Here is a 22,234-nt window from a genome sequence, read left to right as displayed (position 1 = left end):
TATTGTAATTTTTTCTAATTATTTCAATTAAAAAAATAATAACTAAAGTCAAATCTACAGTAAAAAAATCGAAAACTAATTACAAATACAAAATATACAACTTGTGAAGACAATCAGATTTGTTCCACCATGTAAATCCAATTTATCCAATTCTAGGTATGTAGTGTAGACCACGCTTATAATACATTTGCTTGTACTTCCACACAATAATGGCACTCCAATGTGAGAAATCATCAAAGATTTCTTTTTGAGTTCACCAAAACTGAACCAACACGCAAACTATCATCACGCTTTTAAGACACTTGAAGAATAGGTATCATCTGTATAAAAACAGAACAAAGAAGTCATGGTACAATTTGGCCTACTCAAAATTCATTAATTCAGTTAAGAACAAAATTAAAAAAAAGAAAAAATTAAAGGTACAACTAGACAAGTTGATTTAAATAAAAAAGCACCCCCAAACGCGCTTCACGCTCGCAGAAGACTTAAAATAGTAAAACTTGACCGCTGGACAATCCGCGCCGTAACGGAAACCGCCAGCTCAACGATAAAATCGCAACATTTTTCTTACTTCTGCGGCAAGCAAACGATTTGAAACGCAAACCGTCGTCTGTTGACACGAATAGAAATCTGTCAGTCTTTAGTGGTGGTCGGTTCGGTTTGCGTAACCCCCAAGGTGATAAGCACTAGAAGGAAAATAAAATTTGTATTTATCAAAAATAGCATTCTGCAACCAGCCCACCGTCTATCACCGTCAAAACAAACGGCACCGAGTGACGGTGGGCGGCCGTGGTTATTCTTAAATACAGTCAGGTTTATATCTCAGACTTGTTTGAACGCTCTGCGATTCAAATCAACAGTGTATGATTTGATAAGGTTGTAGTACACAGAAGAGTATTGATGTTCTGCTGGTTGGTTTGGGCGTTGGAGTTGTGAATCTCAGCAGCCTTGTATGAGCAGTAAGTAGAAGGAAATAGCGGTTTATATTGCAGTTTTTGTTCTCATTTCAATGTTGTAAGATTTTTATAGTTAGGAAGAGGAAATTTCTTTGCTTAGCTTTAAAATGGACGCCAAAGGACAGCTTCGGTCTCCTTTATTCGTCGACAAGGCCAAATTGAAGCGCAAACAGGCTGTAGTTTCATTTCTGAAAGCCAAAAAGCGGTCGTCGGTGCCCCCTGCAAAGAGGGCCAAAATCCCCGGTGGAATTGTAAGGTGTTGCTCTGACGGGAAGGCAGTTGTGGAAAATTACAGCAATTTTAGAAAAAGTGGTATTCCGGCCCGCGTTATGTATTTCTTCGAGGGCGGCTGGACGGATTTTCAGTCTGATGTTGCTGTACTCCTCAAACAGGCTTTCCAAGACGGTAAGACAGCAGTCGAGGTCGCCGTTGACGGGGTTTCGTGCCTGGTGGATTTTCTCCATATGGTTCAGATTGATCTGAAATCTGCTGCGCAGAGATCGATTGCCTGGATAGACGTTGATGGAAATTGTTTTTTCCCGAGGAATGTCTGTGATGGGAAGGTTGAATTGGGCAATTCATCTGATAATGTTGAAATTGACGTCAGATTCCATGGCGCCGATCGCTTGGGAGTCGAAAATTGTAGAGTAGTTAGTGACGGAGATCCGAAATCTGGTCAAGTGGAGGATTCATCGGAGCAGGGTTCTAGTGATTCATGCGTCGGCAGTTCCGATGTGTCCGACTCCGAATGCCCCACTTCTGTTAGGGTTTTCGCTGTAAAGGCTTTTGTGGGCACGGGTGATAATTTGATTAAGCTGGATGATCATGACCGGGATTTTTTCAACGTGCGAGACAAGTTTTTGGCCGGTCTTACAACGCTTGCGAGTTATACAAGCGTTGTTGCAATTTATCGCAACTCGCATTGCGGTGTTGCAGGGCAATCCCGATTGCATGCTTTTGAGCGGCATGCGGATTTTATTACCAGAAAGAATGGGGGTGATGCAAATATCCAGTGCGCCTGGCATGGAACGTCCAGGGATGCTGTTTGTGGAATAATAACGCATGGTTTTGGGCAGCCTAAGACCCCGAAACATGGTGCAGCTCTTGGCAAAGGAGTCTACCTTGCACCTGTAAATTGCTCGTATGTGAGGTAAGGAGATTTTTCTTTTTTCTATTTTGTTATACTGCTCTTTGAAAGTTTTTAAAAAACTGCTGATATATATTTTCAAATTGTGTTATGTAAGTTTATTATCTTCCAATAATAGGTACCCATGTAGCAAATGCTATGTGCACCGTAGAGTGCGCAGATCCACTCTTAACTTTATGACGCACTTCGCAAACCCCATAATTTTTGCATATGCATCACTTTTGTTGGCATAAATAATATAATTTGCTTGATAGATACACACCACGAGTCTTGATTATATGGGCTTGATCTCCCCATTTGAATGATTCGCTTTTTTATGGATGTTACTCGAAAGCTTTTCTGTATGCAGTATATGTGTTGTAAGGGTTGCTTTCCAGTATTTTGAATGGTAGCTCTGCACTTTGCAGTGCAGCATACTCTGATGTTGACGAAAATGGCGAACAACACATGGTGTTGTGTCGCGTAATATTGGGAAATACGGAGCTGGTGAGATCTGGTTCTCAGCAATGTCATCCTACTAATGAAGAATTCGATACTGGCATAGATGATCTCACTAATCCAAGGCGTTACATCGTCTGGAGTACACACATGAACACGCATATCTTGCCAGAATATGTTGTAAGCTTTAAGGTTGCTCCACAGTTAAAAGGTAATGTCTTGTATTTCTTTGTGCCCAAATTTGGAATGTTGTTTTGTTTGTTATTTGTTCTTTATTGAAATGGATGATTGCTTAGAAGAAATTATCTGTAGCAATCGACGGATATTTGATCGCTCTCTTTTGCGGTTTGTGTTTTGCAGAGTATTGGTCTAGATTGAAAGCAAGACAGCATGCAAGATCAATGCTTGAGACTGTAAGTTCATTTTGTTTTTCTTATTTTGTGCAACCAGCCCAGTATTGTTGACCCCTTGCAAGGGATGCCGGGTCACAATTAGATGGCTTTGAAAGAAAACAGCTTTATAATTAATAGGATTGTTGTTAGATTAATAATGCCTACTTACAAGAAGAGAAGAACCAAGTTACCGTTATCTCCAATTTTCGCCAGACCGAGTTAATGAACTATACAACCGCAATTCCAGCTAAAGTATTGTTTACTGAGTCTCTACCAGCAGAATCATCCTTTTCAACTGCAAAGAAAGAGTGATCTTCTTGAAAGGTTGAGTTCCTTAGGAAAGAAATTTGCAACAATAAATTACAGTATGTCGCACTTGTTTAGGAAGCTCCTTTATGATTCAAACATATCCTTCAAACACTCCTTTCCAGTGTAAGATTTCACAGAGTCTTTTGCATATGCTCAAGCCTCAAATCCACCGCCTGAAGATTAGAAATACTATTTCCTTTTGATGGCATGCGACACAAGTAATGTATGTCATTCCCGTCCTATATCACGACCTTACTGCTAATATCCGATGAATAAGTGTCATACCAAAGATTTACCCTTTTTGGCTTACATATGTTTATCATTTAGTTTTAGTTCTAATTTACCACATTTTTTGGCTTACATAGATTTATTTTCAACTTTTCTTATGAATACTCTTTATTGGACTTTTTATATAGGATGGAGGTCGGCAGTCTTATCCTGCCTCGGATAAGAAATCAGAGCAACCTTGTCCTGCTTTAGTAAAGGAATCGCGACATAATATGCAGGAGCATCTCCTGATGCCAACTTCTGCTTGGATGTCATTTCCAAGGCTTTTTAACGTCATTGAAAAATTCTTACCTTCATCAAGTATCAATTTAATGAAGAAGCATTATGCTGATTACAAGGTAGATCTTTCCATTAATGTTTATGCTGAAGAGGGTTTGTCATTGATGTACTAAATAAAAAGTAGTAAATACTAAACAAACTTAGATGTTTTGTTGCGTTCCAGGAAAGCAAAATTAGTCGAGAAGACCTCATAAGAAGTTTGAGAATGATTGCTGGTGATAGGTTGCTTATTTCAGCTATAAAAATGTTTAGAGGTCAGGCACATCCTCCAATGAATGAAAAGATGAGTCTTGGCCCCAAAAATTGAGCCGTTGGAGGCTTCGCATTTTGGACAAGTGATGAAAATGATTCAATCTGCAAGTTTGCGACTTTGATAATTAAATTGCAAACAATGTTGCTGAACGTTCATGATGGGACTCGAAACTTGATCTCTATATAGGGTTATATGGAGGTTCAATCTCTTGAAACAGAAGACATACTTTCCGGCATACATGGAGAATGAAAATATGTCGTTTTTGGAGTTTATAGATTGTTAACTATTTGTTGCCAAAGCTGCTTGTGGTTTAGGCAATATCAAGAGTAAGGAAGGTGCCTTATGTAAACTAGTTTTGATCGATAGGGCGGTAGATTAGGGGCATGGTCCTGACTACTTGATGACAGGACTGACATTTTTGGAAGAACTATCCCATTATTTTTTTGGAGTATGCCTCTGTATATAAGACTTGTTTTTGCTATTAAATTTGAGCAATGCAATCTAAATGGTTGAATGTCGATTTCCATTCTCTTTACTACCTTTCTTGAGCAGTGAGTTATGTATCTTTGCTATGTAATTTGTTTTGACTGTTAGGGAGTTTTATGAACCTGTTATATGTATATCATGTATATTTTAAAAATAAACATTTTACCAATGCCTCTTCATTGATCTCTATGCTATCTCTATCTGGGAGGGTATCTAAATGGTTGAATATCGATTTCCATTCTCTTTACTACCTTTCTTGAGGAGTGAGCTATGTATCTTTGCTATGTAATTTGTTTTGACTGTTAGGGAGTTTTATGAACCTGTTATATGTATTTCATTTATATTTTAAAAATAAACATTTTACCAATGCCTCTTCATTGATCTCTATGCTATCTCTATCTGGGAGGGTGCTTCTCATGATACAATTATCTTGTAATTCCATTTTGAAATCATTTGCATTATCAGTAAATTGTTTAATTCTTGTGTGTGGGATCCGGGAGGATATAAGTATGTGTTGCTCTCTAGTCTACACAGCTATCTAGGACTCATACTCATCTACCAAAACCTTCATTCATTATCCAACATATCATTCTTCAACATGTTCTCTACTTCTGAATTTTCTTCTTCAAAAGTGTATTATATTTTATACTTAGTGGCAATAGTTATCTATTGTCCACAAGACAAAAATTTACCTGTATTATGAGGCTACATATGATGTATTCCTTCATTATTATTCGACTATGGATATTAATTTGTGAGGGGTTGTTCGGGCCTTTAAATCTGAGCCACCAAATTTTGATGTTAGGTTTCGACTTTTATGGTATGATAGTATTCGGGCATCTGTGGTTGATTATTTCTATTTAATGAAAGATTTGTGAAGCTTTTATTTTGCCTTTGTTAGTTTGTTTCTATTTATTTATGTAAAATTAACTCAAAGAGAGAGTAACCATTTGTTAACTGAGAAGCAGAAACCTCTCGGAAGCTGGCGTCTGATGCAAGGATGCTCTATTTTCGTATTTGGATTGGCTCTATTTGTTTTGACTTCCCCAAGACCTATTTTCGGGTTCTGAAAATCTGAGAATGCAAAGTTCTCGTCTGTTCATGTGAAGTTGTGAACTATCTTAAGAGATTGTTATCTTGATATTGTGTGCTGGTTCGTTTACAGTTTCTCATATTTCTGTATTCAACGTACTGAACGAAGTTTGTAATTTTACAAATGAGATCGTATAAATAATAATATGCCAAATACAAAAAATCAAAAGTTTTAGAATTGGTGAAACTCTCGGGAGCGCAGCTTGAACTCTCATAAGTATTAACTTAAATCAACTGGTATGTTGAGATTTGAGGAGCCTTTATAACTCTCCTCTGCCTATTTTACAACTTTCGATCCTTTGATCATCACCACTTAAGGTGGCATATCTTCAAGAATTTAGAAGTAAATATTGTCGCGAGTCATTTGTGCAAGCAAAAAAAGGTAGAATGCTTCAATCATCAGGCTTGCTGCCCATATAAACATGAGATCCAAGATTGATTGATTGGAGGAGCTGATAGAAATTCACCTTTTCGCTACTAAAATACTATCGAGCAGTTCTTCAACTCCTAAAATGTCCATCATTCCGAGACAATAGATACTGAGGTTGTTATGATATTAAATCTTCAGAATGTCTTCTCATGCAAGTACTGGATCAAAAACATGTTCGGTTGCATTCAGACAAGCTGAATTACCAATACACCGAAGTTTGCTGACTTAATACTGGAGAAGTTTCAAATATTCTCATTGCCAGGTCTTTGTTTTTTGGTATATTATATGGTTTGGTTACAATCTTTTGTATTCATGAAATTCCTCTCGAGACTGAACGTGTGTAAGTCACTTATTAACTAGATGACCTTTACGGTCACAATCTGTCATTTTTGTAAAGGATTTTGTTCTGTAGATTGGTCAATTTTTGTAATTTTTTTGTATACAGCTTAATGTATACGTGGGATCAGGAGCATTAATTCATATGTTACATGTTTACTTAAATTGTAACAAAGGCTCAATGTATAACTACGAATTCCTAGTGTCCCTGACAATAAATATTCCAATATGTTATCAACAAAAATTATTGTTTATTTTGTACTGCATCCTCGGAAATTTCCGTAAGAACCTATTTTTTTTTGAGCTTTTATCTTCGAAATGCTTTCTTTATTAATCAACTGTTACAGTTCCGATTCCTGTTTTGACATAGCCTGTCTCTCAAATTGACATAAAACGAACAGCTGATAATCATTATATGTATCATTGTGTACTTGTATTTGAATCCTTGTAATACTTCATGTGGATGTAATGCTCTACACAATAAAACACATTCACACAAACATATATTTACACCTGTTCAAATCAACTGCTATTTATGCCAGTTGAAATCAGTAGTCGCTATTTATACAGGTGATTCAGATGCCATCAATCACGAAGCTTTTGAAATTAGAAATCATGTAAATATTCTTGCTGCTAATATGCATTTTCATGTAATGAGTAATGTTGCAAAAGTGAATGCTGATTGCTGGCTAATGTTACAGAAAGACGTGGTGGTGAGTTTTTTTTTTTTGTGGGCATGGATGAACAGTGTTACCTTTGCAAGATCTGATATAATGACGTGCTTCTGTTCCCAAAGCCTATTAAAGGTAAAGACCGAAGTTGCATCACTGCATAAGAACAGTTTGTATTGAGTAAACTTCGATCATATTCTCCTTAGTACAATGATCCTCCATCATTGCTGTTTACAATTTAGGAAAACTAAATTTGCTCAAAGCTTAGGTTGATCAGCCATGCTTGCCTTAACTATCTAGAATGCTTGTAGCTTTATAAATGTTTGTAGCCTTATTTATTTGCAATCTATTCAGCCTGTGTCGGAATTAAACTTTCTGGGACTCAGTCAGTCAGACAGGATAGGCATACGATAGTACTTTGAGCATAAAGGAGAGCATAAAGCTCAAGTAACATGGCACTAAAGTAATTTTCTACTACAATTGACGAGATTGAACCTAGACTTGATTGTGTATACAATTTATGTTGGTACTGGTACAAAGAATATGTTAAACTGATCTTTAAATAATCTGGAACATGGGAACCTTAATATTGTGATTATACCTTGTTTGTTGAGATAATCTAATTAAGTTGTGGTTTAGATCCAAGTCAGTTTGATGTGAAGGAGCAACTACGGTAATTTAAGCACAGCATAAGTCAGGCTTTAGCAATTGAGTTCAAATAGAGGAATGCATATTTAGGGAAAAAGGTGGTCAATGTTAAAAAGAGAGCTCCATATGGGAGTATCTAAAGGTTTGATAAGGGCACTATTAAACATCCTTTTTAAGTGGTGATTTTTCTGTCACCACCTTTAGACTCAATTATAAGAAATCCAATCGATGCTATTATGCTGCTTTTCTTACAATTTTGTGCAGTGATGTCAACTTGTGCTTGAATACAACACTGAACTGATGCATAACTGCCCAGCAGATGTTTTTATATTTAACTTATAAGGCCCAATAGGAATGAGTGGTAGATATGACATCAATAACAACCATGGTTTGACAACTGAGGCAAACCTAGAGATCACAATGATCAACAGAATCATGGGTTGCTTTGTTATATATGTTTCTGAACAAAAGCTGACTTGCAGTCCAAAGAACGAGGATGGGCATATGGAGTTTAGAATTTGTTTATAATTTTACACTCACTATTAGCACAGGCCCAGAAGAGATATGGATGAGGATGTGTGGTGGCCGGATATGGCCAAAAGAATGTAAAATGGGTTGCTTTGTTATATATGTTTCTGAACAAAAGCTGACTTGCATTCCAAAGAACGAGGATGGGCATATGGAGATCGATGTTTGTTTATAATTTTACACTCACTGTTAGCACAGGCCCAGAAGAGATATAGATGAGGGTGTGTGGTGGCTGGATATGCCCAAGAGAATGTAAACTAGCCCTGAACTGATCATAAAAAACTTAGTTTGTCTTTAACTCTCGTGCTGTCAGTAAGCCTCCATTGAACTGGGCCAAGTGTATATACAGAATTACAATAAAGTAGATGACTACAAGATTGGAAATAAACTGGGAGTAATTTTCATCAAGAATTTAACAGTTTCTGGAATTTTTAAAGCGTGCAGTCCATGCCCAAGCATTTGATAGTTTGAAAATTGCAGATCCAAGATGTACGGAAGAAGACTGGATGAAGCCTCAAAAGTGGGGCCATCTTTGAAAATCTATCACTAAAATTACTCAAGTGTCTGGGTTCTGGACTGACATTTGTGAATTGTTTTTATATGCCCTAAAACTTTCTGAGAAGGTCGGTCTCCCAGGTAAAATGGTGCTGAAACGTATGCTGTATTGCCTCTTTGAACCCAGAAATCCTGAATAAGTTAAGTAGACGTGATTATTTGTAAAATTGGATGACAGTCCATTTAAGGGACAATCGCCCAAGTCCCTTAAATTTTTGAACAAAGATAAAAGTGGGAAATTTAACCAAGTCTTGTTAGCTGGTAGGAAAATTCAATTAAGTCTTCTTGGCTGGGAGTGGGTGTTTAGAAAGTGATGTGATATCAAATTTTGTGACACAGTTTCAAAAGTATGAATGAATCAAGAAATTTTGTGGGCTTAACAGAGATCAACACTGAAAGCAAGCTGGCGTCTTGTGCAAAGTCTCTCCGTTTTCAGAAATGAATATGCTCTTCTAAAGACATTTCTTAAAGTACCGGAAAGCTCAGTTCTGCAAGCAATACTATTTTTTCTCTGTATGTAGGCTATCCCAAAAAGAGGGGTGCCTTCTAAGCAACTCGGTCACCTTCCTTTTATTTGCTAACATCCTTCTACCGTTACCCGACAAAATAATAGATATTGAACAAATTTTAAAAATCAGACCTTTGTAGGTGTTAGCAAAACGCTAAAGGAAGAGCTGCTAGGCTGATTTGAATCTGCAACAGCCAAGATACAACTACAATCAAATGGTAGCTCGAGATCTTTGGGGGCTTTGTATCCATCCTATGTTCCATTTACATTTTTTCATCCTCATTTCTTTACCCCACAAGATGGAAATGATGAGGATAATTTGTGTTTTCGATTTCAGACTTTCTGTCTTGAAAATAGGAGAGCCATTTCTGAAATCTACGTATTGTCCATATAACGTACTTCTGTTACACCTGAAAAACAACCATGTAAAACAGAGGCCTTAGAGGCCAGGATAGATATGTTGTAGGAGAAACAACTTGGTTGCCTTGCACAAGCTAAAGGAGGAGCAAGAATATATCACTGTGGTTATTTGCTTGGTTGCTGATTATAGGAAAGCTTTTAATACAAGCGAGATTTTCTTTCTTGCTCTCCTATTATGTACAACTATAAACCAAAAGTTATCGCCAAATTGAGGCGGTGCATGGATAGAATTTGTTTCAAAATGGGGGCTAAAAGGGTCTGTCCGAATGTCCTTGTTGACTGACATTTTTGACCTTTTTTACGTCATCAATGTTTGAACTTAGATTTATGACTTGAAACTTGATCAGCTGTGGACTCTTCTACTCTTTTGTTATATGGCAAGTCCTTTTGAAACTTGTTAAACATTTTATTGTTGAGAGTGATGAGACAGTAAACTAGCTTATTTCTGCTGTAGGCACCAAATCCTGGAATATGGAATGGCACATTTTATGGCTGGATGATATCTAATTTGGCATCTATTTTATTGGACTTGCAATGGTATGGGAACAAGGGGTATTATTCTTTTCAATTCAAATCTTATGGAATATCAAAGGTATTTGGTGGTAATTTTTTCCCGTGGGTATTTGCTTGATATTGGAATTCGAATTCTGTCATGCAACCTCATAAAATCTAGCGACTACTGTTGATGTTTAGATGTCAATGTTGTAATTCTCAAATAATGTTCTATACAGTAATCTAACTTAACAAGAAGTTATTTAAAGTGCAAGAAAAATTGCTTTTGCAATATAAATTGCCTATGATTATCTTAGCATTTGAGTATTATTCTTTAAGTTGATAAAGACTAAGGTACTTTATGGAAAAGCTAATTCTGGAATATGGATTGCTTGCAAGTGTTTTTGCCTAATGTTTGCAATGGAGATTTAGGAAAGGTGGCACTATATATATCTAGCCAAGTATGGGTGTTCTATTGAATATCTCAATAAGTTATTTAAGAAAGCACCCCGACAAGTTAAGCTGCTTGGTGGGATTATCAGATGAGATGCCTGAAGTATACACGTTCAAGAGTGAACGAGAAGTGAAGTATACACTCTCAAGAGAGAATGAGAATTTGTACAGGGCATGAAAATACTAATTCTGGGTTTTGTTTAATTTGACAAATGACATTCTTTGAGAGGCATAATTACAGTGGCAGCAAGGGGTTAGTGTAATGGGGTGTGAGCATGTCAACCAAAAAAATATTAAAAAGTTGACATATATATTAAAAAACAATCCATAAATAAAATCAAACAAATTTAAAATAAATACAAATAAAATATTTTTTAAATAAATAAAATAGCTCTTTAAATAAAGTAAACAATGTACAAATTCTTAGAGACATAATTTCAGTGGGGCAGCAAGCAAGGATTCTAGTGTAATGGTGTGAACATATCAACAAAAAAATATTAAGAACTGACATATTTTAAAAAACAATCCATAAATAAAATTAAACAAATTTTAAGTAAATATAAATAAAATATTTTTTCAATAAATAAAATAACTTCAATAAATTAAACAAAAATTTATACTTAAATAATTTTCAATGAACTAAAATAACTCTAAATAATACTTAAATAATTTTCAATAAACTAAAATAACTCTAAAAACACTTAGCTAAATAAAAATAGCTTTTCAAACATGCTATGTAAAAACTTATCTTTTCTTCTCTGCTTCTATATATATGGGAACACCCTCATGGTTGGTTTTTTAATTTTTGGGAAAAAAGCTTTTCAAATAATAAAAATAAAGTGTAGTGAGACAATACCTGGAATTAAGTTATATACATATATTATCTGTATTTGAATGTTAGCAAGACTCGTCAATCTTGTGTTGCATGTTTTAGTAAAAATTGAAATTTATAGTCGAGTTGCGCACGGAAATCATTTGTTCAAAATTGCTAAAGGTTATACACATTTATCATTGTTGACTGAGATTTTCATCGTTTCCTTTTAGATGATCAATGCACTAAGCTTAAACTAGTGTCCTTATAATAATCAATTGTGGAGCCTTCTACTTGTCAGATTATATGACACGCGCCTTTGTAAAACTAGCTCAATGTTGCGGTATGCATCAAATTCTGGACGATGTATTATGGCTAGATGAAACATGACATCTGTCTGTGAACCTGCAATCGTATGGAAATCAGAGCGATATCTGTTTTAGTTCAATTCTTATGCAATACCTGAGACCTCTGGTGTGCCTAGAATAGGGTTTGTTTAGATGCATTGTAATTGTTTTGATTGTGGTGGATTTGTTTAAACTTGGAATTTGAAATCTGTTTGGGAATGTTACAGAGACTGATAACTGGACATACTGCTATTGAGTTTTTGATTTTGATGTAAATTTTCATTGAATATATAATACAATAAACACCCTTCGAACACTATCCAAAAAATGTCATTAGTGTGAAAAGTTCCATTTTCTTTCACAAGGAGGTTTTGCTTTGCAATGTGAATTGCTAATGGTTGTCCAACATTTAACTTTATGAAGACTGACGTATGATATAGAAATTAGTAAAGGCCACTAGTTAGCGTTTTTGCCTGGTGCTTGAAATGTGAGTTTGGGGCAATGGCACAGTTATTTACATGAACAAGTACTGTTGTTGTATTGAGCACCTTGATAAGTTATTTAAAGAAAAATGCTATATCAAGTTCAACACGGGAAAATTTCTGTGATTAGATGCCTGAAGAACACACACTTAGAGAGAATGTGTTAATGACACGAAAATGGCATTTCTGGGTTTAGTTTAGTTTGATAGACACTTAGTTTATTATATAATTATCTAGCATCTACTGACTGGTATATGATGTGTATGGCAACACTTGGAGGAACTGGAAATAACATGCTGCTCATTCGAAGCTTTTTTGAGAAATGAAACAAAAGTGGTTTTAATATGAGGGACAATATTTTACATTCAGCAAAAGCACCCCTGCATTTGTACTTTAATTGGTTTCACTGGTGTTGTTGAAAGACGTAAACATTTTAACCTTCTTAAATAAACAGGATTGTACAAATTAAATTGGGAAAATAAATGACAAAAGATTCAGACCCTTCATCTCTTATTATTTGCTTATTATATACATTTTATGTGTAATTGCTGTATTTATAGCAGATTAAGACTATATTGTGAGTGTAATTCTTTTTGCACTGTGATGGAATTATTTTAGGACTATTTACCTGAAGTTGTGTGCTATGCTAAAGCTTTCTGTCCACTGTATAATGTTCTTGCCTCTATGGTCTGTATGATTGTGGGATGCAGGTTTCCAGCAACTTTCAAGTAATTTATGAACTTCTCATTGACACTAGTCCAGCGCACTGGGTGGGTTTGTATACTCTTGCCTAAGGTTCTTGCATTCTCATCAGACAAGATGCAAAGCAGAAGATCCTACAATTGGTATGTTTGGTCTGTGACCAAAATATTGATCTCGTAGTACTCAAGTGTTGCCAGAAGTTCATGATAATATTCTGAAAATGAAATTAATGTCAAAGCACTTTTTGATGTTTAACAAATGTAAAATGACTTTCTGTAGTTGTGGATATATAATTCTGATTTTCACAATGTAATCTCGAGTGAGTGTTTAGGAGCTCAATATGACATCAAGTCTAGTCGTATTATCAATATACGCAAGTTGTCCTGTCACAACTTAGATGCACATATAGATATGGTGGATATTTTTCAATTTATCATTTGGAGAATCCAAGCACCACTCTGTTTCTTCAGTTTTTAAATTTTTTTTATGTTACAATATATCGTGTTCAGTGGAAGGCCAATGATATTTTAAAAATGTTTGCAGTACTAAACTTGTAATTAAGTAATTAACAAGTATAACTGCTATATGTAATACTCTTCAAGTATGCCTTGTGCTGTATACTCTTGACAGAAGCTCTACTTTAAATATTAATAAACGTTATATAAGAGATGACTTACAAAATCCAGGATCAAGTTAAATGGAGCTTGCAAGGGTGAAGAGACGGAGCTAAAGGAACAGGAGAGAACTGCAGTCACATACCAATTCCTAATAGGGGTAGACTAAAGGAGATTTTGGGAGTGTATCGTCAACTAACAGCTCTCATTATTATCTCCTAACACTATTGAATAACTAGCATGCAAACATGCACCACAGAAAGCTGCAAAACTATTCATACAATTATAGAGTAAATTCACTTCTATGTAAATGGAGCAAACGCTGTTGATTTAACATTTCTTTTGCATGCCAGATACTCTGTCAGCAACTAAGGTTTGGAAAATATCTGGCATACAAACATGCACCGCAGAAAAGCTGCAAACCCATTAATACAATTATCGTATAAAAGTAGTTCATCCAAATTCGCTTCTATTTAAATGGAGCAAATGCTGTTCATGTAGTGCGCATTTGCATGCGAGGTATTCTACTCCCTGTCAACAAGTTAGGTTTGGAATATATCTGGCATGCAAACATGCTTCACAGAAAAGCTGCAAAACTATTCGTACAATTATGGAGTAATGTGGTTCAGGCAAATTCACATTTATGTAAGTACAGCAAATGTTGCTCATGTAGTGTGTATTTGCATGCTAGATATCCTACTCCCTATTGACAACTTCGGTTTGGAAAATTTCTGGCATACAAACATGCATTATAGGAAAGCTGCAAAACAATTCATACAATAATGGACTAAACATGGTTCATGCAAATTCGCTTCTGTGTAAACGGAGCAAGAAAAGGTTTGAGGTTAGCAAAATATTGATGAGAGGGGATACATTAGTTGCAAGGTCTCCTGGAATAATTCAAAGCTGTGGTAAGCTGTGGAATCTATTTGGGAGTTCTTATATACTTTTGGTTGCAGATTTTGAATTTCACTTATGAGCAAACCGAAAGCATCTCTGGGTTTCATGCAGTTGAAAAGTCCTGAAGGAACTATGTAGACTTCTTGACAAACAATAATACCATTCTTGGGTATTGTAGTAAAGAGTGCATTTGAAAATGATAGCTTCCTCACAGCCCAACATTTACCAGAAAGAGCAACAGAACGCTCTCCAAATTAATATTAACATAAAGAAAAACTATTCTCTCATGGGAGGCGACTACTGTCACAGGAAAGCTCAAGATTTACAACATGAACAAGGCCGTTTTCTGCCCAGCCATTTTGTTTCTTGGAGCATTGCTTAGCTGAACTTGTTGACCAGTTCATTTTTTGTATTCAAGAATTAAGCCAGCCTTGGACATTTTGCACCTCACTAAAGCCTTTCTTGCAATTTGCCTGCTAGACAATAACATTTTATTTATGTCTTTGTGGGTGACTCATGGTTGAAACATGATGGGTTTGTTTTGGTATATCCCCATAACAAAAGAAAACCACGGCTGTTGTGTTCTGTCACCAAAGGCCTGCTACAATTGTGGAGGGGTGTTTGATAGTGGTGCAAATATTTGGATCCAGTAACTCATTGAAGCAGTTGAACTCTGCTTGTGCCTTTCTTGACTGTACAGAAATATGAAAGAAGCAAGAATAAGTTACTAACCTTGAATGGTCATATGATTATAGGGATGAAGCTGATCAGTAATGAAAATCACACTACTTTAATGCTTCAATATGCTTGCAGAATTTTTAGAAATATGTTTTGCCAGTCGGTGCCCAAAATGAGTGAGCAAGGGCTAGCATCTCTTGGTTGTGCAAGAAACAAAGCTAGAAGTGTTTAGCTGAGGAGGATAATGTAGGCCTATCCTACATCATGCTGCTGCACAGACTCATAATTGTGCAAAGGGCATTTAGGGCTACAGATGCTCATTTTGTAAAAGCCTGTCACCAGTGAATAAGGGACTAAATAGAGGAAGCTTCTATATGTTTTGGGGTTTAGGTGAGACTTCTGGGTGTGACAACAAGGGGACTGCTTAATGTAGCAATAGAGCAGCCCCATCTCTTGGTTAGCCTCTTTGCCAATTCGTTGTAACCTTCAAATTAAATATAAATATGATCAGCAGAAAGAGAGGTCACTTGTTAAACATATTTTCATGGTCAATTTCTGCCAGGATTTGTAATTATCTATTGCCAGCTCAGGTAAAAAGCCATCGAAGATGCTATTATAAACTTTCTTCAGAATAATATTGTTTGAAGTTTCATATTGCATATTTTAATTTTTTATTACAACGATTCTCAATCTCTTAGGCTCTGACCACAGGTTAGCGTGTAAGCATCTGATTAGAGATGCTATCACATGTCTTTTATAGGCATAGGAGTTAGTGTGCTAGTTATTTCTTTGGCTTATCTCTTAGTTTCTGACCATAGGTTATCGGCCATAGAATTTCTTCTGCTATTCTGTTAGGTGGCCTAGAAAATAGAAAATTTATCAGTAAAAATTGGATGGAGAGGGAAAATGGTGATAGGTCCACCGTGAATCTTCCAACTTTCATTAGCTTTAATAATTGTTAATTTGCCACTCGGCAGTTAACTCTCAGTGCAATGACATGGTTCGCCATATGAATCAAACTTAGCCCCCTTAATCTTTGTTAAGGAAACAAATATTCCATTCGACTTTTAGCAAAGTTTTTCTGTCCTTTCTAAGAGACTGCTAGATGTTTCTTTGCACCTCAGCGAGAAAGTTATTAAGTTTTTTCAGATGGAAACTAGCACAATATACTATGCATATGGCTTCCAGGATTTAGAGAAAGAACGGCTTCCAGGATTTAGAGAAAGAACAACATGTAATAATCAGATTCAAGATTTTGTTTGCTAGCTGCCCAACCTTCTAGTTATTTTTTGGTACAATCTGATTTCATGTTTTCAAGAGAAGCTGAAAACAAAAGGGAGTGCTTAGAAACCTGAAGGTTTCTCCAGTCTCAATTCAGAACCATCTGTAGCTTATAGTCTGCTGTGGAAACTTTCGTTTGTTTTCTTTTTTCGCATGTAAGTTGTTAAACTGAGATCAATTTTGGGACTAGAAGCATCAGAAAATTTTAATTAGAAGGCCATAATTTCCTAACAAATTCTTTAAATATATGTAGAAAAGAATCTTAAGCAAACATGGGTATAATAGACTTTGGGAAACAGATTCCTTTAAAATACCCAAAAGCAGATGTCCTAGGAAAATTGTATGAGGATGGGGCTAGAGTGCAACATTGCTTTATGGCCCTATGAAAGCTAAAATGTTCAAAGGATCTACTCATGTTGATACTAGTTAAGGCACTGGACCCTTGTGAAGAGTCATAAACTACCCCTAGAGAATCTTGAGCCAGCACCCGAAGCTTTTTGCATATGCCAAAATGAATTACCTCTATATGCTCTAGCCAATTTGACTCATGGTGTTTTCTAGGATGTGCTTTCCCCAATGGCTTTAATTTTTTTTGAGTTCAACGGCCTTCTTGGTATGAACTTAATTCTCCTAGCAAGTCTTTAGGGAGAAATTCAGAATCTTGTAGACAAGAGTATGCAGAGTGATTGGTATCCTGTTATAATTATCTCAGGATCATTACAGTGTGAAGAAATCTATTATTTTTTTTCTCTTTTTTTTATAGGAGTAAAAATACTTTAGTTACAATTCTTGAGTCAACAACAGCTGCACAGCAGCAACAGCAAAAGGATCGAATAAAAAAGCAAAGCTTCTTAGCAGAAACAAAACCAAGCTAAAGTAGTTCAAAAACTAACAAACTTCAGATACATCTACAAGAAGCCACCCTCAACTGAGCAGCAGCATCATGCTTTTTCCTCAAGATGGCCTGATTGTCATAGAAGAAACAGGCACCACTTATTTTTAAAAGTCAATCATCTACAAGTGCAAATATTGAACTCTTTAGAGTGTACAATTTTGAAAGCAACCAATTTGCATAGAAGCAAGCAGGAAGCCCAACTGGTGCCATGGATCATGACCAAGCCTGAGTGCAATCTTTGGATGTTTTTCCTGCAGTTCATCTTGCATGACTGATGAGGGCTCTCCTTCATTTCCACTGATTGTACATTCAAAAACCACCACAATGCTCCAACTCACTGAAGGGTAGCAGAAGACGAATTAACCGGCAGAAGTTTCAGCATCCCAAACAATACTCACACCTGGAGAACTAGACACTTGGGAGAACAGCGTTCTCATTATTTCTGCAATCAGCACCTGTCATTGTTGCCTTAAAAGCGTTGAATTGAATTTGCATCTCTCCCAGCGTGGCATGCAGGTCAGGGTTGGACTGAAGGGAGAACTGCAAAAGACTGAGATGTGGGGAGAGCTTTACACAAATGATCAGGGCTTCCATTTGAACAGTATAGGAAGTGTGGGAGAAGGCAGCAAGGTAGTGAAATTTCCAAATTTTCTTCAGAATAATGTGCCTGAAGGTCTGTGATATGATATTTAGGTGCAAGGATAGCCTGAATAATCAAGCTGCTCTAGACCAAACCTGAGAAAAAAGGGTAGGGAGGTTGGGAAAAAAATACTCCCACGGACGTTGAGCTTGGTGGCAGAACCAAAAAGCATGCTTGACAGTCTGTTTTTTAGCACAGAAAGGACAGGATGATGCTGAGGAATGTAGATTAGTTACTGAATGCAGGAAATGGGCTCTTAAAGCTTTGTTGTAAATCCTAAGGAGAGGTGTGCAATGAAAGCCTGGTGTAGCTTTTGTAGAATTTATAAAGCGTGCCATCATTTTTGGGAACCTTGCCATCTCTCTTTAACGTTCAGGATTCCAGAGCCTTTCATAAATGGAGATGTTGTCTTTGACATTTCTATATTCTTGAGACTAACTGGAGGAACTAATTGAAAGCGTTGAGCACCAACTTGAAGGAAGAACTAAGCATTTGTCTCTTGCTTCAACTGACTGCTTTTGGAGAGTTAAACTGAATGGATCAATTTCTAAAGCGAGCTCAGATTTAGAGTTTTACCAGTAACTTATATTGTAACCTCCGATCCTGGTAACCTGCCATCTTACCCCATAATTTATGTAACGACTACAGAATCCAAAAAGGGATGCGTAGGGGAGGTTCCTCCAGTCTAATTTCAGGACAATTTTAGCTTAGTATCGTGGCAGATATCAAGATGTTTCCCAAATTTAATTTAAAAGCTTCAGAAAAAATTTAGTTGTTGTAACAGATTCTTTCTCAAACTGGATGACCAGGAAAGAATTTTTAACAAAAATGGCTAGTCATAACTAGTAAACCAGACTATGGGAAATATATTCCTTTAGGAATACCCAAACTTGCTATGTGCTCAAGCAGATACATTAGGGCATCAACAGCTAAAGAATACAAGGATTAGGATACATTGCAACTTTGAAGGCCAAAATATTTAGGGTACCTGTTGATAGTGATACTAGTTAAGGCACTTGAAAATGTTGTGAAAACAACCTTAGTGTGTCTTGACCCAATACTGAGCTTTCTAACGTATGCCAAAATGACATGCTACTATGCTATTCACCAGAAGCATTAGCCCATTCCATATCCTTCCAGATTGCTACAATGCTTTCTAGGATGTACGTATAAGGCCAAGGGCAAAAGCATGTTGTTGGATCTAATACTACTTGTGACATACCTAATAGGTGCCATACACAATGAAATGATGGATCATTTTAAATACTTTTCATGTAAGTTTCATATGGACATAGTGCCATATTTATTAAGTATCGTTTATTATTCATTGTATCAGATCTTGGATCTGTTTTTATCATGGATATATATTTTTTTTGTTTCTTCTCTTCTACAAGAGTTTGTCAGTGTCAGATAAGGGCACTATTAGAGATTATAAGTTGGATCAATTAGTTTTTTGCTCTTATTTGACATTTGTAGCAGATTTTTTTGTAGAATTTAGACTAATTTCATTGATAGTGGTGGTCACCAATTTGTCTTGCATCTTTTTTTGTAGTTACACATTTTAACCTGTCTTAATAATCACTTTTGTGTAAGTGTTAATTGTTTCATCACATCATGGTAACGTTACTTTTACGTTTAGTGCCAGTTTTTAACCACCATATTCCATAGATTAGATGGACCTAACACTTGTTAGTACATTAATTCATTTATTTTTGCAATATATGAGTAAAGATACTGCATGCAAGAATATTGCTGATCTTTATAGATAATGAGATACTGATACAGACATTTTTTATTGTCGTGTAATCACTTTTTATTGCTTTTACAGAAGAAACTGTGATGGCTTCAGTTCATGTTAAGAGGACGATTTTGCACAATGATGCCGGGTATTTTTGAGACCTGTGGCCATTGTACTATTTGTGTCTGATATGTAGATAAATACCAGACCTATTTACGTTTGCTTGGAAGGTAAGAAATCCTCACCTTGATCTATAATTGGCCATTCTATGCAGAATTATAATTCACCTTATATTTTTTTCAAAATAACAAAAAAATTAGAGTATCTTTATGATCCCAAAATTATTAATTTCATATGGAAGAAAACAGCCACCTCACCTGGATTAAATCTCCTTCCTCTGGTTCTATCAAACGCTTTTCTTTCCCATCTTTCACTCCCTCTTATTTCCCTACTTAATCCATTTTAGATCATCAATGGGACTAGTTAGAGAAATCAAATATTCCATTATTTTCATATTTTAGATTAAAAGAGCAAGCTAATGCATGTTTTGAGGTAGATTTTGCTTGGGTGGGAAGGATTTTGCATTATTTTTCATGATTTCATTCATTGGGATATGCACTTAGGGTAGTAGTGGATAGTTTCGACTTTTTAACATTTTAAGAATACATACTATAATCACTTTTCCTCGTGCTGAATTATTATTGCAGCATTAAGTCTTAATGGGAAAAAAATGCAGTACTTGTTGGGTTTTAATAGTAAGTTCCTTGGATTCCAATCTAATTGGCTTGGATGGTTATCTTTAGTCATTGGATTCTTGGGGACCATAGAACCGGAATGGACCAAACAACTCTTCATTATGTCTTATCCATTCCCCAATAGAATGAATAGCTTTCGTTGGGTGTGATAGGTGGTGGATCCTTTTGGAAGAGATTTATTTAGGTGTACATATGTAGCAGTCTTATATACAATTGAATACAAATCTACTTTTGCTCTATACTATGGATTGTGGAAATCTCTTAGCATTGAATGATACCCTTCATGGGAGGGAACTGTGTGTTCCTATGCAAAAATCTTATACACAATTGAATCCAGAAACTAATTGTGCTCTATAATATGGATTGTGGAAATGTCTTAGCATTAATATGTACTATATATTTAGTAGGCTCTGACTTGTTTATGGCTTGAGCAGTTGTCTCTATAGTCATTGGCTATTTATTTTTGAAAGGGTTTTCTTTTTTAGTGCATAGTCTTTAACTTGACTCTAGCATGAATTGTAACTAGAAAAGAAGCAAGCTATGGTTTGGATTTTGGATTTTGAAAATAGCTTTGTTGCATATTGTTGATGGGTGTTTTATGACCACACCAATAAAGAATAAAAATGCCAAAGACACTTTATCCTTTCTTGAGCAAAGACCCCTCATATGCTAAGATTGCAAAGATCATAGAATTGTCTCCAAGGTTTTGACTTTATGATGAATATAGCTTATTTGGCATGATGTGTGTTGGTAATTCAAGGGGGACTTGCGCTTTTATTGTTCTTTGATCACAATGAGGACTTGGGATGATATGCTCTTCAGGAATGTATGGTATGGAAGATATAGCAATGAAGGTTCTCTTATTTTGGATTTTGGATCATTGAATTAAAAAAAAATGGGAAAAAGGATCAGGTTAGGAATTCTACTCTACTCCTAAGAATTCAAGAGACGACTAATGATTGGGTGAAATCAAACCACACTTAGGTTCATCGAAAGAAACAACTAGACAAAGTGGGTGCAGTCTTCAAAGGTTGTGCTTATGATTTTCATACCTTAAATAATTACCATCATAGTGAACGATATTTATCTAAGGGTAGAAGTTAAACATACACAAAAACAAGCTCAAATTAACCTTACACAATGAAAATAAATCATCTATTTATCAAAGATATGGGCAAAGGATTTCACCACCAATCAATACTATTTAGATCTTTCATTCACTAAACAACTTTGAAAGAAACAAATTCTACTTTACTTTGGAGGATAGGAAACCATGCAACTTCAAGATGACACCAATATTCACCATGGAATGAATGAATGAATTATTATTATCTTGAGAGTATCTTAGCAACAATTTCACAATATCTCTCCTTATTACAAATGAGGGGGGCAAATCCCTTTATATAGGCCTTCAAAAGGCAATGAGAGTAAACCCTAATTATGGTTTCAAAGTAAATGACCACCTTCTATGCAAAATGAACTAGAGTAAAGAACTAATAATTAGATGCCAACTAAGCATTAAACATCTCCTCATCTAGCAGTAAGTGTCTTATCTCTCTCTTTGTTGACAAATTCAATGAACCTAGACATCACTATCTCGAGTGCATCTACGAAGACACATGGCATGGTCTAATGCTTTTTCTCCATGACTATTGTATCCTTTTCACGTTGGATGAGAGTCTTCTCCCATGCTGGCTTGAGTACTTGAAT

At 35.9% G+C, this 22,234-nt stretch overlaps 1 protein-coding gene across 3 annotated transcripts; it reads left to right on the top strand.

Annotated features, from left to right (window-relative positions):
- The first annotated feature begins 722 nt into the window (after positions 1-722).
- LOC131032475 (probable inactive poly [ADP-ribose] polymerase SRO5) lies at positions 723-20,763 on the top strand. Of its 3 annotated transcripts, XR_009103461.2 has the most exons (7): positions 723-2,106; positions 2,511-2,752; positions 2,902-2,954; positions 3,659-3,868; positions 13,032-13,166; positions 19,860-19,999; positions 20,477-20,763. XR_009103461.2 is itself a non-coding variant. In XM_057963454.2 (5 exons), the coding sequence occupies exons 1-5, from the start codon at positions 1,064-1,066 to the stop codon at positions 4,114-4,116; spliced, it is 1,692 nt and encodes a 563-aa protein (XP_057819437.2). In that variant the 5' UTR covers positions 725-1,063; the 3' UTR covers positions 4,117-4,597. The 3 variants fall into 3 exon arrangements, 1 of the variants encoding a protein (XP_057819437.2); XR_009103460.2 differs by having other exon boundaries at positions 19,860-20,763; XM_057963454.2 differs by lacking the exons at positions 13,032-13,166; positions 19,860-19,999; positions 20,477-20,763 and adding an exon at positions 3,973-4,597 and having other exon boundaries at positions 725-2,106.
- The last annotated feature ends 1,471 nt before the right edge of the window (positions 20,764-22,234 follow it).

This window comes from Cryptomeria japonica, chromosome 3 (genome assembly GCF_030272615.1).
Source record: "Cryptomeria japonica chromosome 3, Sugi_1.0, whole genome shotgun sequence".
Lineage (NCBI taxonomy): Eukaryota > Viridiplantae > Streptophyta > Pinopsida > Cupressales > Cupressaceae > Cryptomeria > Cryptomeria japonica.
The sequence above is the reverse complement of the archived record's forward strand: the minus strand, read 5'-3'. Positions and strand labels throughout refer to the sequence as shown.